The sequence below is a fragment of the Nycticebus coucang genome, chromosome 3 (assembly GCF_027406575.1).
Source record: "Nycticebus coucang isolate mNycCou1 chromosome 3, mNycCou1.pri, whole genome shotgun sequence".
NCBI lineage: Eukaryota > Metazoa > Chordata > Mammalia > Primates > Lorisidae > Nycticebus > Nycticebus coucang.
In genome coordinates this window covers 21,848,853-21,865,000 of record NC_069782.1, presented here as the reverse complement: position 1 = coordinate 21,865,000, position 16,148 = coordinate 21,848,853, and the positions used below count along the sequence as shown (strand labels likewise).

General features: G+C 39.0%; 1 protein-coding gene across 5 annotated transcripts in view; it reads left to right on the top strand.

Moving 5' to 3' along the window:
* Positions 1–11,164, top strand: part of SCYL2 (SCY1 like pseudokinase 2) — a 65,213-nt gene extending 54,049 nt beyond the window's left edge. For all 5 annotated transcript variants that reach the window (XM_053584253.1, XM_053584252.1, XM_053584254.1 and 2 more), the window contains 6 exons: positions 617–735; positions 4,897–4,997; positions 6,506–6,572; positions 6,700–6,795; positions 8,202–8,321; positions 9,544–11,164. In XM_053584253.1, coding sequence (XP_053440228.1) covers positions 617–735; positions 4,897–4,997; positions 6,506–6,572; positions 6,700–6,795; positions 8,202–8,321; positions 9,544–10,188 — 1,148 coding nt within the window. In that variant the 3' untranslated portion in view covers positions 10,189–11,164. The remainder of the gene's footprint in view (positions 1–616; positions 736–4,896; positions 4,998–6,505; positions 6,573–6,699; positions 6,796–8,201; positions 8,322–9,543) is intronic.
* Positions 11,165–16,148: the final 4,984 nt, after the last annotated feature.

Genomic DNA, 16,148 nt, shown 5'->3' with positions numbered 1-16,148 from the left:
ATCTTAGCTGTTTGGTTTCTGGGATGACTTTGAAAAGTTTATTTATCAAATGAGGATATAAATAACACTATCAGGATTCATGTGAGAATTCAGTGAAACACATAAAGGGAAAGTAATGAGCATAGTACCCAGCAAATAAACATTAGCAGATGCTTAGTAAAGATATTCTTTGGGTATATAAGCCAGGTGTGTATTAACAGAATAATACGAGCTGGTCTGTTCTACAGCTCAGGGTTACGTATAAAACAGCGCACGGAGGAGGTCAGAGAATGAGGAGGAAACGTGTGTGTTGTACCAAAGGAAGGCTTTGTGCCGTGGGAGTAATGGGGTCTGCAAGGCTGAGGAAATAAGGAAGGATTACATGGGTTTGAATGAATTAGGTTTCACACGTGTCGAGTTGGATGTGCTGAAGAAGGGACTAAAGCTGTAGGACTTAGACTTTCACTGTAGATGTACTCACACACTTTGAAATAGGAGCCTGAAGTTTGTGATTTCTGAAATATGTATTTAGATTAGGATACAGGGACATTCTCTAACCTTCCTGATATACTATTTTCATGATTTCAGTTAATTTATGGTGTTAACTTATAAAATGTGTCACATTCTTTTCTATCAGGTATTTATAAATGTACTTTTACTCATAAGAAGTTGGGAATCACCAAAGAGCAGCTGGCTGGAAAAGTATTGCCTCATCTCATACCCCTGAGTATTGAAAACAATCTTAATCTTAACCAGGTAGGAATATTTTTGTACTTTATTCAATTTATTTTTATTTTATTTTATTTTTTTGTGTGTGTGGTTTTTGGCCGGGGCTGGGTTTGAACCTGCCAGTGCCCTACCCCCTTGAGCCACAGGCACCGCCCTTTATTCAGTTTATTTAGCTTAGTTTTCTTGGCATTAAATATACAAATATATTCCATATAAAGTTTGCTAAAACAAGGAAAAATATGCCACAGAGTTAAACGAAGGAAGTTTATGGGGGTGGAAGAATAGATATTGAAGACCTCAGTGGGAGAAAATAAATGAGGATGTTGAAAATGTGTAGGATTTGGGGCTGGGAAGTTGACATAAAGAACAGAGCCATGGAGCGTGTTTTGCGAGTGCATTTGTTATTTACTGCCATGTAACAAGTCAGCGTGAACTTAGTGAATTAAAGCAACACACCTTTATTATCACAGAGACACTGTGGGTCAGCCCAGCCGGGACAGGGCTCTGTTGGCTGCTCTGCTCAGGGCCAGGACTAGGGCCTCATCTGGAGGCTCAGCTGGGGGACTGTCTGCCTCTCACTTCGCTCCCTTGATTGTTGGTGGGATTCACTGCCTTGTGGGCTGTTAGACTGAAGGCCTCAGTTTCTGCTCGTCTGTTAGCTGAGTGTGACTGTCACTTCTTTGCCACGTGGGTCATTTCATCAGAGCCACCAAGAAACAGAGACTACTGGCAAGAGTGAAGTTAGACTCCGTCTAATGTAGTCAAGGAGTGATATCCCATTTCCTCTACCACACTCTGTTGCTTAGAAGCAAGTCACAGAAGGGCGTGACTAGCAGGAGGAGGCAATAATCGGAGACCACTGCACGAGTCCATCTGCCAGTTCAGTTATGTGTGTAGTACAGAGGGGGAATAATGGGAGAAAGATAAACTGAGACTAGAATAGGCAGGCGTATGAGTGTTTAAGACTCGGTGTTTCAGCAAAGGGTGATAGGTTGAAGATTATGACAGAATCGTGTCTCTGCATACTTCTTTCACTGTAGTTATCACAGCTGTGCACTCGTGCGTGTGACTCTTTCTGAAGACTATAAACTCCTTAAAGGCTAGTTACTGTAGCTTGTTCTTCACTATGGCCCCAGCACTCAGTGAAATGCCAGGAAAAAAAAAACAAAAACGTATTGAATTGGGAGAAAACTTGAGATATGCCAACCCATTTTTGTATACAATAGAACTAGTGTTTAATGAACTATAACAGAAAAGACTGAGAAGGGTGATTGTTTAACTGAGAGTGTCAGCAATTGATGGGCAAGAAAGAGCATTAAGGACCGAAGGTGAATTAACAGCAAGGAAGCAGAAAGGGAGTTAAGCGAGAGAGTGTTTAGCAGTGGGGAGAGTGCTGAGTGAGCACAGTTTTGGAGGTGGAGAAATTTGTAATCCAGTCTAACATTCTGTTTGAAGTAGTAGGGTAAGCCTCCCAGTTTGTCCCTAGATTTTAATTTTTGGCTTGATAGTTTCTTCATATCTTAGATGACAGTGTTGGGGTTAGGTTGGCAAAAAGGGAAACTGAAACTCTCTATCACTTCTCTTATTTCTGATTTAGAGTATTTTTAAATATTTTTAATTGCTTATTTTAGGATATATAATTTTGTTTGAAACATTATGCTAGTTTTCTTTAGCTTTGTGGTAATGTTTTTAGGGCCTATCTTTATCAACAGAAATACTTTGAGGCTGGGCATGGTGGCTCACCTGTGTAATCTCAGCACTTTGGGAGGCCAAAGCAGGAAGAATGCTTGAGGCCAGGAATTTGAGACCAGAGTGGGCAACATAGCAAGACCCCATCTTTACAAAAAATAAGAAAAACAATTAGCTGATCATGGTAGCATGCACCTGTAGTCCAGCTACTGGGTAGGCTGAGATGGGAGGATCCCTGCAGCCCAGGAATTTGAAGTTGAAATGAGCTGTCATCAGATCACTATACTCCAGCCTGGGTGAAGCAGGAGACCCTGTGTGTGTGTGTGTGTGTGTGTGTTTTCTTTTAATAAATGTTTTAATTCATATCTTCTGGTATTTGTAGAAGTTTGGCATAGATGTGGTCTGTTTTCCTGTTTACATCATCTGATTTAAGATGATTTAAGTATATATTAAGTGAGAAAGGTTAGTAAGTTAGAAAATCCATTTTCAGCATGTGATTAAAAATCAGCAAATGCTGTGCAGCAATCCACTGAATATCACTTATGCTTGAGGGGCTTCCTAAGACCTCCCCCAGATTGGATGGTTTGGTAGGAGGACTCACAGGACTCAGCACGTGGTTGTGTGTAGTCTGTGCTTTGTTGTGGTGAAAGGATATGAAGCAAAATTAAGAAAGGGAAAAGGGTCCATGGGGCGAAGTCCAGGGGAGCCAGGTACAGCTTCCAGAGTCTTCTCTCAGGAAAATCACACACAACACCATTGCAAGTCCCCCAGGAATGAGTTGTGGTGGGATGTGTGAAATGTTCTGACCAGCGAAACTCATTAGAGACTCAGCACCCAGAGTTTTTATTGAGGGCTGATCAACCAGCACTTTCTACCTGGCATGTACTCAAATTCAGACTCCCAGAAGGAAAGCAGGTGTTTACGGAACATACTCTTTATACAAACAGTTAAGGCACAGTGAACCACCGATAGCGGTCAGTAAGGGGAACCTTCCTGAAATCTGAGCTCCTGGACACCAACCAGTGGCCAGTCCTTGCGAGCAGGCCTTTCTAAGGGTACAGTTCAGGCCGCCTGTGCCTGACAGGAGTGTAGCAATGTGGGGGAATCTCACAAACATGACGTTGAGCAGACGAAGCCAGACAGAAGAGGATCTGCGAAGGGATTCCATTTGTATAAGGTATAAGAACAGTCTGAACCATGCCCCTAGAGGTCAGAGCAGTGTTCACCTGCGGGCTGTGGGGTGGGAAATGTCTGACCCATGCCCCTAGAAGTCAGAGCAGTGTTCACCTGCGGGCTGTGGGGTGGGAAATGACTAGAAGGGGCGTGAGGACGTTCTCTTTCTCATCTGGCTCCTCGTTACATTGGATGTGTTCTGTTTGTGAAGTCTCTGAGCTGCACAACTTACATGTATACTTTTCTGCTAGAACATTATGTTTAATAAAATGTTTTTAAAAGCCTAATCATTAGAAAGTCGGTCATGGTAAACTGCTGTGGAAATATGCCTTTTGTCTTTCCTGTGGTAAGATGAAGAAGCAGCTGATGACAGACATCAGCTGCTTGACAGACATCAGCTGCCCGCTCGGTGAGGGGCAGTGTCACCTAGTATAAAAAAGCACAGGCTTTGGAGACAGACTTAGTGTGAATTCTGACTCTGCCGTATAAGCCGTCTAGTATCTCTGAGTAAGTTGTTTTATCTCTCCCTGGGCCAGAGTTTCCTCATTTGTAAAACAGAAATCCTCACAACTCTACTTCGAAGAGTTCGAGGATTAATAAAACAGTGTATGTATAAGCAGAGAGATGTAGTTACAAGATTCAGGAAGGGAAGGCAAGCAGGGTTTGCATTCTTCCAGTAATGTATGCATTATTCAAATAAATTGCTTATTCTGATCTGGAAGTACAGTAGAAATTATCAGCAATTAACAAAAGTTTAACCAAAGCTTAAACTATTTTAAGACACAGTATTAGATTTACATCATATATATTAATTCTTTGAAAGCTGGATTATATACCTTTAATATTTCTACTAATTTTTCAGAAAACAAGGTTTATTTTAGCCAAACATATCATCGAAGTCTGAATAAACAGGAATTTTCTATGTGTTATTAAATATATTGTTTCTAGATAGGGACAAATTCAGATGGTGTCAGATAATTTTGGATTATCCAAGGAAGACTAATATGTAACTACTGAAGATGAACTTATATAAGACCCCTGAATAATATCAATTAGACAACTTAGGATCTAAAACTCATTAAGACATGTTTTCTGGAACTTAAAAGCCTCATCAACTATCATATCACCACTATACAAAGATATTCTGAAAGTTTGCTATGGTTGCTGAATTTTAAAGTATTATTGTTGGACTTCAATGCTATGAGTGGATCCTATTCTACTGGTAAAAATGGAGAATATTATGATTAACTCATTGATTTATCTGAATTGATTACATTTGCTGCTGACTTGAAACATTATTATCATATCAATTTCTTATTATACCAGTTCAATTCTTTCATTTCCGTCATAAAAGAGATGCTTAATAGATTGGAATCTGAACATAAGACTAAACTGGAGCAACTTCATATAATGCAAGAACAGCAAAAGTAAGTAGGTTGCAAATGAATTGCACATGGGCAGGAGTGAGATTAAGTTGTCTCATGATTGATTTGCTAGATTTTCATTTGATCAGACGTAAAGCTTTTTAACTTTTTCCAGCATATTAATAAGTTGAGTGAATTAAAATGTATTTGAAAATCTAATGTGATTTCTGAATACAAAAGTATAATATGATACAATCTTAGCATTTTCTCTGCAAAATCTTTTGTCAGCATTAGCCTCTGGCATTGTAAACTCCGGCTGCTGAACACCAGGAGCACCACTGATAAATATTTTTCAAATTTATCAATTTTTAGTGTTCCATTTTTTCCTTTTTATCTAACTACAGAAACATTTATAGAGCATTCATTTGATAAGTAGCGAACATTCACAGCATTCACCTCCCTCCTTGTAGAGAAGATTTTCTAAGTTATTTGCAGAACAAGGTCACTGTGGAAGTTTTGGGACAGACTGTGTTGTGGTCCATTATTTCACTTCTAAGAGACACAGCGAACAGCGTCCTTTCTGATTCACCCCCGGGCAAGTTTCAACTTGCTTGGCTTATCAGTGTTGCTGGGGGACGGCTTCATTGGTTTATGTCTGTGAGGATTTTACATTTTTGTGTATCTTAAAACTACCGTGTTGATTCATATACTCAAAAGAAGAGGGCAAAGAAGGAAATTGTTCACTGGAACATGCCAGTTTATGAAAATCAAAGCTCTACTATATTCTTTGCCACAGAGCAAAACACACGAATTTAGAATACCCATTAAAGTTTAATCTTGAACCAAAAGGCATTTAAAATTAGTAAAATTGACATTAATCATGAGCAGCGTCTCCAAAGAGCAACTCTTTATCTTTTGTCCCAGTGTAAGATGAAGACTTCTGAAAGTAAACACACACGGTGTAGCAATAGGTGAAACAGCCCTTAGTGTGCTCTGAGTATTCTGTGCCGTAACACATGTGATGTTTGATGGCTTGTCTGTAATAACATAGAAACCCTGAAAAATAATGTTTAAATGTATTATAGGTAGAAACATTTTAATATCGCTTACTTACGGTTGAGTGAGGAAGAACCTTCCCTTTTTCTTCTTTCTGTCTAAGTCCTACCTGTTCTCAAGACTTAAGTCTGGTCCACATCTCTGTGATCTATAGCAGTTACTGTTACTATCACAGATTCTGAGATTAATCACCTTAAGTTTCCCCTAGTCTGTCTTTTCTCTCAGTGAGATGTGAAGCCTTTGGAAGTGAGAGCTATGCTTTCTGGCCTTATGACACCTTGAGTAAATTCATCATTAAATTCCAAATGTTGAGTTTTAAAAAAGGACTTACATACACATTATTTTTTGAGCAATTATGCTCAAAATAATGGAAAAGATTATGACTCTCCCCAAACAATGAAGTCACAGTTTATTTGGGTTCTAATAAATTCCATGTGGGTTAACAATTTTTAGTTTGAGTACTTAAAAATATGCATTTCTTTTTATTGTTTTGTCATCATTCAACTCTCTTCCAGCTCTTTGGACATAGGAAATCAAATGAATGCTTCTGAGGAGACAAAAGTTACAAATGTTGGGAATCAGGTAAAAAGATAATTTTTATAGAAAGTGCTCAACAATGTACTTCTGTTGTGGGGCTCTTAATCTTTAATCGGCAGATACGACATTTTTATTGAAATCTATTACTGTGATTGACTTTTTTCTATTTCAGCAACTTGACAAGGTTTTTACCAGCCTTGGAGGAGACTTGCTGTCAGGTGGAGAGCCAGAAACCAAAGAGGACGGGTCACAGAATAAACAGAAAAAAGTGAGTTTCTTTATTGTTTCTTTTAGTACTGTTATTTACATTGTAAGATTTCCTGTAAACCACAGATTTCTGTTGAGAAATTTATTTTAGAATCTTACTTAGAAATATTCTGCTACTATTTTTAAGAAGTGTCTTTATCAGCGGATATGACCTAACCACGTTGAGAGTAAACTTGCGTAAGATTTGCAGCCTCCTCTCTTACTCGCCCTCCCACGTGGAAGTGTTTCTAGATGGCCTGACTCCTGGCCCTTTCCTGTGCACTTTGCAGTTCACACCCCACCTTGTCTCTTCTTCTGTCCGGTGCTGACGGCTTCCACTGCAGGCTCATGCTGCCCGTCTACGTTGGGTTCCCCTGACCTTGCTCTTCAATATTTTAATTTCTCTCTTACTCACTATATTCCCAGCTGTTTGAGTTCCAGACTTTTTCCATTCTTTGGAGAGTCCTGGTCAGTTATTTGGTAGTGTGGGCTTCAATTTGGGCCTGTCTCCTGCTTGTTTGTAATTAGATTAAGGTTGTGCATTTTTGGTGAGAATATCACAGGAGTGATGACATGTTCTCCTTGGTTCCTTCTACCAAGAGTACATGATTTCTGTGTGACTTCTTAATGGTAGAGAAACAATATTTTAAGGAGGGCTTTCAAAATAGATTTGATTCCATCAGCTAAAAAATCTGAGGCCTTTTTTTTTTTCCTTCTCTGCTTCCTCTTAAAATTTTGCTCTCCCTCTGATTTTGAATAGTAAACTGTGAAATAATACTTTTCTAGTGAAATTTTGTTTGGCATCCAATATTAAAAAAATACTTAAGTCAGTTTTCAACTTTTGCTGGGGGTTTTCTTCTGCTCATTCACCAGATATGAATACTTGTATGTGTAAAGCCAAGGAACTACTGGACATAGCTGTTCACAAAGGTGTAGGAGAGTATTGTGAGGTGATAGTTCAGAAGGTTTATAAAAGATAAAAGCATCGAGTTTGTGTAGACATTAGCAGTGAAAGTATGCATTTGTTCAAGTCTGTCTTAGCCTTTTGGTGAGTTCCTAAAGTATTTTTGTAGTGAGGTAGATTAAAGTTGAACAAGATCTTCCAATTTTATAGAAAGAAATAACTTAATCATATTCTCATTGGAAAAACATGCTTCTAATGAATGTTTTAAAATAAAAATTGTTTTCATACTAGAAATATTTTAGCATAAATATTGTGATTTTTTATTTTTTTGGTCTAAAAAATTAAAACTTGTAGTAGTTTGAAGTAAAACCTAACCAAGACAATCACCAACACAGGAATAGTTTTTCAGTGAAGTAGTAAGTATTGCTGTACTAAGATATACTTTACCAAAAAAGAAAAGTACTTCATTTTACAAACAGAATTATGAAGTTGCCAGTTGATTTTTTTTTCTTCTTTATTTTAAGGGATCACTTACACTTGAAGAAAAACAAAAATTAGCAAAAGAACAAGAGCAGGCACAGAAGTTGAAAAGCCAACAGCCTCTTAAACCCCAAGTGCACATACCAATTGCTCCAGTCAAACAGGTCAGAGTTGATTTCTTTTGCATAATGTCAAGTATACCAGTGTTAGGGATTAAAGTAGTATAGAACTTAATCTACTAGCATTTTTTATAAAAATGTGTTTTAAAGGATACTTTCATATGTAGTTTCTAAGAAGATGGCCATAAAGGACTTTCCAGTGACTCCATCATAACCTGCCCAGGGTGTAATGTTTGGGGACAGTGCTGGTTACCAATAAAGAGGAATCTAGATGAATAGGAGGGGAACTTCAAAGAGATCAGGTCTCATAGCACAAGTACAACTCAGTTTACTTTGAAATGCGCAAGAATATTACATTCATGCTGTTATGTATTTTTGAGCTACAAATAATTTTTTATTTTTAGCTTTTCATTTGTAGTTAGGCCTGCAACTTGATTTAGGAGGATATACCCTGTTTCCCTGAAAATAAGACATCCTCCGAAAATAAGACCTACTTACAGGAACGATAAGACGTCCCCTGAAAATAAGACCTAGCGCGTCTTTGGGAGCACACCTTAAAATAGGACACTGTCTTATTTTCGGGGAAACAGGGTATTTATGTAACCGGGCAGGTATTTATTTCTACCATGTTCCTCCAGGTATTGTTCTGGGTGCTGGTGTTAGGGCAGTGAATAAGGGCCCTGCTTGTAGGGAATTTATACTCTTAATGGTTTCAGAATAAGCTTTATCTTCAAAGTTTTCTTTAAATTAATCCTTTGTTGTTACCTGTTAATCACTGAAATTCTTTCTCTGAGGAAGAATAATCTTTTATGCCAGGAGCCAAAATTGAGAATACTTTGTAGGTACTTATGCACATAGGTAAGGATAGAGAAAAAGCTACAAAATTTTGATGAAATGCAAAATAAAAAATAATAGAGTATCTTTTTTTGGTGATATAGATCTACTAATGAGAATAATGCACTTCTGTTTGGGGGAAATAACATTTTGCTTTAATTGGAGTTTCAGTTAGTGCTCTTCATCATGAGACTGAGCACAAACACTCACCTCTAAACACCACATGGAGTTAGGTGGCAGCTAGAGTTAGCTTGGAGGTCATGGTTTGCTAGTGCAGACCATTGAGCTTAATTTTAATTTATGCTTTCTAATGTAATCTGTAATGTTTACTAATTGTAAATAATTGATGCTTTCTGGTGTAATCTGTAATGTTTACTAATTGTAAATAATTTGGATTTCTTTGGAGATAAAGTAATTCCCTCGTATTTTTCAGACTAAGGACTTGACAGACACATTGATGGATAATATGTCATCTTTGACCAGCCTTTCTGTTAGTAACCCTAAACTTCCTACTTCAAGTACCTTCACTTCTGTTCCTTCCATGGGCATTGGCATGATGTTTTCTACACCAATTGATAATACAAAGAGAAATTTGACAAACGGCCTAAATGCCAATATGGGCTTTCAGACTTCAGGATTCAACATGCCGGCTAATACAAACCAGAACTTCTTCAGTAGTCCAAGCGCACCTGGAGCGAGCAAGGTGACCCTGGGAACACCTCCCACTTTGCCAAACTTCAATGCTTTGAGTGTTCCTCCTGCTGGTTCGAAGCAAACTCAACAAAGATCCACAGATATGTCTGCCCTTAATAATCTCTTTGGCCCTCAGAAACCCAAAGTTAGCATGAACCAGTTATCACAACAGAAACCAAATCAGTGGCTTCATCAGTTTGTACCTCCTCCAGGTTCTCCAGGTATGGGCAGTTCAGTGATGGGAACACAGATGAACGTGATAGGACAATCTGCCTTTGGTATGCAGGCGAATCCTTTCTTCAGTCCACAGAACTTTGCACAGCCACCGACTACTATGACTAATAGCAGTTCAGCTAGCAATGATTTAAAAGATCTTTTTGGGTGAGGTGTCTTGCTTCTGTTTTGAAGGATTACTCCATTTTAATCATGGGTGAGCTGATTTACATCTTAGGGTAGTTGGCTTGGAGGAACTCCTGTGGGAAGGTGAATGGTTCTGTGACAGAAAACATCTGTTTCCCTGCCAGCATGGTAGTTGTATGGACTTCTAACCAGTTGAGTTTTTTTAAGCATTGAGGATTTTTTTCTCTTAAGAACTTTTCTTCAGGTTTTTAAAGGCCCGACCTTTACCAATCTCAAAGAAAAAACAAGAACAGCTGCATTATCTTGAATAGCAGAATTTTTTAAATCATATGTTTATTTTGGCTTGTGAATCTTGGTGTTATTAAAGAAATTGAGTTGATGGGTCATTGCAAGCTCATCTGTTAAGTACCAGGTGGTGTGCACAGTCTCCTCACAAGAAGTCTTAGCGTTCATTTTAATATGTGAAAACTCTTGATGCTGTATCCATCTGTTTGCATTTAGTCTGAGAGAGAAAATGATAAGCATAAAGAGAAGGATCAGGTCATTTCCTTTTTCCAAATTTATTTACTTTTCAGATGAACTAATGTTTAATACAAAACATTGAGCAAATATTGAAAAATTTAACTTACCTTGATTTCATTGGTTTAAATACGTTACTAGCCATCTTAAGTGCAAACGAATCATTGTAAATTATATTTTCGCATGGTCTGCCTCAAATAGTAATGTCTTTTTCTGCTTTTACTTGGATATGTATAGAATCACTTTTTTTCATACTACGTCACAGAAGAGGTATGTGCTGATTTGTACAGACACTTGACCGAGCCCGCTGAGGGGTTTTCCTAACTACTGCCTTCATATTTCATTCTGAATTCAGACCTCTGAAGTTGCAGCATATGCGAGTTGCATTTTCAAAAGGAGATTTGTAAGAATTAAACTATATTTAATGAGTAAATTTTTGAGATTTCTGCTGTATTGTTTCAAATCTAATAAACTTTACTTCTCTAAAAATGAGCAGTTGTATCTTCTGGCTACCAACAGTTGTATCTTCTGACTTCTGCCTGCCGTGATGGTCTGATCTCATCAATTACTGCTACTCAATTTTAATTATTCTCTAGGAATTTTAGGAACCTTCTGTTTGAACATGTTGACGTGTATAATAAATGATTTGGGGGATGGAAAAAGTAAATATTCCTAACAGGAAACATGCTTTATTTTTCAAAACCTTCCTCTGATATTTTTATTTCATTTGCTGATTATTTAACCACAGAGCCTTATGCTGTAAATGTCATTGTATTTTTAAAAATTATATGCCACTGTTATGTGATAACCTTAAAACTATCTTTCAAAGAACTATATGTGTATTATAGTTACTGCCATAGAATTTGTGGTTTTTAATTATCTGGAACCAGCAATCATTTAAAATAAATCATATGAAGTTTAGTGCGCTGGTACTAAGTTTATTCGTTGACTATGAATATTCATTGAAAAATATATACACACATACGCTATATATATTTAATATATAGTATTTGATTACAAAATATAATTTGATAACATGATTACCGCTGGCAACATTCACTACTTAGGAGGGTCCTTTAAAAAATAAAAGTCAGCTTTCACACCGGGTTTCTGTGTGAGCTGTACTTCCTTACGTGGTTTTAGAAAAAGAATTGCTAGGATTGCTAAAGAAACTTAGAAACTTATCCAAGAAATGTAAACACTAAGAAGACCAAAATGTTTTTGCCAAATTCATTTATAACTTGACCATACTAGTAGCTATCTTGTTTGTAACACAGTCTATCTTTTGGGAAAAGGTGTCCTATGGAATAAAATTGCCTAAGGTTAAAAATTTTTATTTTATAACAATTCAATAGTCACTGTTTATTGAGAAACTTTTTTATTTTGTAAAATAACTTGATGTCGATATTGGACTCCTAATTAGAAGGAAAGCTAAAATATATCAGCTTATATAACTTGAACTTCTAAATATGAAAATAGACTATTTGAAAAAATATGTAAAATTTGCTCATTCATTTGAGGTAATGGTGCTACATTTTTATGAAAATTTTCCTATGCTTGCTTCTACTTTCTCAAAGGTGTTTTATTTAAGTCAATTGAATTGTTGTTATTGCCTTTTTCTGCTGAGAAGTTGCCTCTGAAAAATAGTGCTGTTTTTAGGCTTTTGTGTTCCTATGTGAACAAAATTTTCAAAGTACTAGATCGCCTTAAAATTATTTCACATATTGAAAATGCTTCAGTCCCTTGTGCTTAGAGTAGAAAATTGGTAGGTTAAAGAGCACCTGTAGGGCGGTGCCTGTGGCTCAGTCGGTAAGGCGCTGGCCCCATATACCGAGGGTGGCGGGTTCAAACCCGGCCCCGGCCAAACTGCAACCAAAAAATAGCCGGGCGTTGTGGCGGGCGCCTGTAGTCCCAGCTACTTGGGAGGCTGAGGCAGGAGAATCGCTTAAGCCCAGGAGTTGGAGGTTGCTGTGAGCCGTGTGAGGCCACGGCACTCTACCGAGGACCATAAAGTGAGACTCTGTCTCTACAAAAAAAAAAAAAAAAAAAGAGCACCTGTAGGCATGTCTGGGGTTTGTTTTTATTTTGGAATGCATATAACTCTCATTTTCACTAAGTTCAGGAAGTAGTTTTTTTTTTTTTCTATTTTTCTTTAACCTGTAAAATACCTCACATGGTTGCTTTTACATATGAAAAAAACAAAAAGGAATATGTGAACATACCTGATAGCAAGTAGAATCTGCACCAAATAAATTTTAGCTTTGATAAAACTTTCCACGTTAAGGTGTGATTTCATACTTTGTGATTCACTGATCTTGAAATAATTTTAAAACAAACGAATCTGTAAGAATTCAAACTATAGGATTTTAAGAGATTTTCTGCTCTAGTGGCTTTCAAACTGTGACAGTAAGAAATATATTTTATCATGCAACCACTACATAAAATATATACCTGAAACAAAACTTTCTGAAAATGTATTTAGTAAGTATAGTATACACTATTTTTATCTTACTAATTCTTGAAAAGTTGATCAAGAAAAAAGTCCCTAAAAGGATTTTATGACTTAGCTGGCTGTCTCCGGAGCAGAGGTAGAAACAAGGGGCTGGCTCCTTACATGGCTTAGCCCAAAGAGATCCGAGCTAGGAGCGGAAGCCAGGTTCTTTCCTAACCTGCAGTCCAGTGCTCTCTGCCACAGGGCATCCCTTAGTGTGTGAATTCTTCTTGGAGATGCTTTTGTTGAGACTTGCTTTTTGTAGCAAGCATGTCTTTAGAACTTACTGGATACCATATAGCTGCGTGTGGTGGCTCAGACTGTCGTCCAGCTACTGAGGAGGTTGAGGGGGGTGGATCACTTGACTCCAGTTCAAGGCTGCAGTGAGCTGTGATTGTCCCATTTCACTCAAGTCTGGACAACAATGAGACCTTATCTCTAAAACCCTTTTTTTAATTGTAAGGGTACCTTGAGTGTCTTCATATTTGGAAAAAATGGCAATGATGAGGGAGATGACAAAAAAAGGAAACGTACATAGTAAGGTGCCGGCCACATACACCCAGGCTGGTGGGTTTGAGCCCAGCCCAGGCCTGCTAAACAACAATGACAACTGCAACCAAAAAATAGCCGGACGTGGTGGGAGCCTATAGTCCCAGCTACTCAGGAGGCTGAAGCAAGGGACTCGCTTAAACCCAAGAGTTTGAGGTTGCTGTGAGCTGCGGAGCTCCACTCTGTGGAGGACAACATAGTGACGCTCTGTCTCAAAAATAAATAAAAATAGGTGAAGTTAGTATATCCAAAGTATCATTCTGCATGGAATTACTATGAAACACTAGTGGGATTGTATTTTTGAAAACACAGTCTTTGAGATCTAGTGCCTATTTTGCCCATAGCACATTTCAATTCAGACTAGTCATATTTCGAGTACTCAGTAGCCACGTGGCTAGGAGCTATTGTATTAGCACAGGTGCATCTGGAAGCTCGGTAACCAAAGAAGTGAATTTTGGCAATTACCAACTTCCTATCTCCCAGCTCCAAACCCCTCTGTCGCCCTGCTTCATGCGACTTTTCTCCTTAGTTGCCTGGCAGAGTGTTCCGCTTCATCAGTAGAGGGCCCTGGAATGGCAAAGCAACAGCTACAGGAAGACGCTTTACTTCTGGGTTCTGCTTCTCCGTTTCCTCCACCGTAGGAGCCCAGTGGCCCAAGCAGAGGAGCTCCAGCCCTGCCTCAGGTCACCTCTGTTGCCCCAGCCCTGCTTCCATGGCATCTCTGCCACCGCTCCAGCAACTGTCTCCGCGTCTGTCGCCCTTGCCCTCTCACAGGTTTCTTCACTGTGGGCAGGCTGAATGTTCTCATGGAATCCACCTCCTTTTCAGACAAGTCATCTGACTAGAGAGATTTACTTTCTGAGCCTCGAGGTAGTAGCTGGTTTCTGCACCTGCACGGATTCTGAACCTCTTAGAAGGCACAGAATACTCTTTGAATAGTTGACTGGCTTCTACTGGTGAACAATTATGATATTAAAATTTCTGTGTTATTAAATATGTAGGCTTGGCGCCCATAGCACATTGGTTACGGTGCCAGCCACATACACCAAGGGTTGTGGGTGGGTGGTGGGTTCGATCCCGGCCCGGGCCAGCTAACCAACAATGACAACTGCAACAGAAAAAAAAATAGCCAGGCGTTGTAGCAGGTACCTGTAGTCACAGCTACTCGGGAGGCTGAGGCAAGAGAATCGCTTAAGCCCAAGAGTTTGAGGTTGCTGTGAGCTGTGACACTACGGCACTCTACCAAGGGCACCATAGTGAGACACTGTCTCAAAAAAAAAAAAAATTAATGTGGTTTCCGTCTCCTGACTACCCTGTCTGATACCCACATATATCCAGAATCTGATACTAAACTTTTAAAATGGGGCTGCGTAATATACATGCTGCTAGCAAAGCCAAATGGAATTGTACATTACGGCCTATGTTCAAACTTTCTAACATTTCTTTAGAAAGGAGTTTATAGTGGAAATAGGTATAATTAAAGTAGCCAAACTGTATTTGATGCCGTTCCAATTTTGTCATCTTTTTTCTTTCTTTTTTTTTTTTTTTTTTTGCAGAGTCTCAGTCTGTCACCCAGGGTAGAGTGCAGTGGCATCATAGCTCACAGCAACCTCAACTCCTGGGCTCAAGTGATCCTTCTTGCCTCAGCCTTCCAAGTAGCTGGGACTACAGGTGCCCACCACAATGCCCAGCTATTTTGTTTCTTTCTTTTTTTTTTTTATTAGAGACAGAGGTCTCGCTTTTGCGCAGGCTGGTCTCGAACTCCTGAGCTCAAATGACCCACCCACCTCGGCCTCCCAGAATGCTAGGATTACAGGTGTGAGCCACTGTGCCTGGCCTCAATTTTATCTTCTTGTCCCTACTTGTTGGATATGTTCCTTTGTGTATAGGGCTCAGTTGCCAGTGTTTGACTTTTATATAAAATTAAAGGAGATAAAGACGTATATCTAGAGTTTGAATGTAGGAAACAACAGTCATAACAAGTTTATTTCAAGCCTATGTCTCTAAGCCTGTCTGTCAGTCTTTCTAAATGCAATGGTGAAACAAAAGTCAACTGTGAGGCCGTTTCCATGTGCCCACCAGAAGCATAGTGTGTCTCTGCCTGTCTGTATGGCTATAAAGGAATACCTGAGGCTGGTTTATTTGGCTCACAGCTTCTGTTGGCTGTCCAAGAACATGGCAGCAGCACCTGGTTCTGGTGATGGTCTCAGGGCGCTTCTACTCATGGCAGAAGGTGAGGGAGATCAGGCATCCCAGAAAAGAAAGAGGAGACGGTTCCAGGCCTTGTTCAACTACCAGTTCTCACGGGAACTAAGTGAGAACTCGTTCTCGTGGGAAAGGCACCAAGCTGTTCATGGAGGACTCGCCTCCACTTACACACTTCCTACCAGGCCTCACCTCCAACACTGGACATCACATTTCTTTTT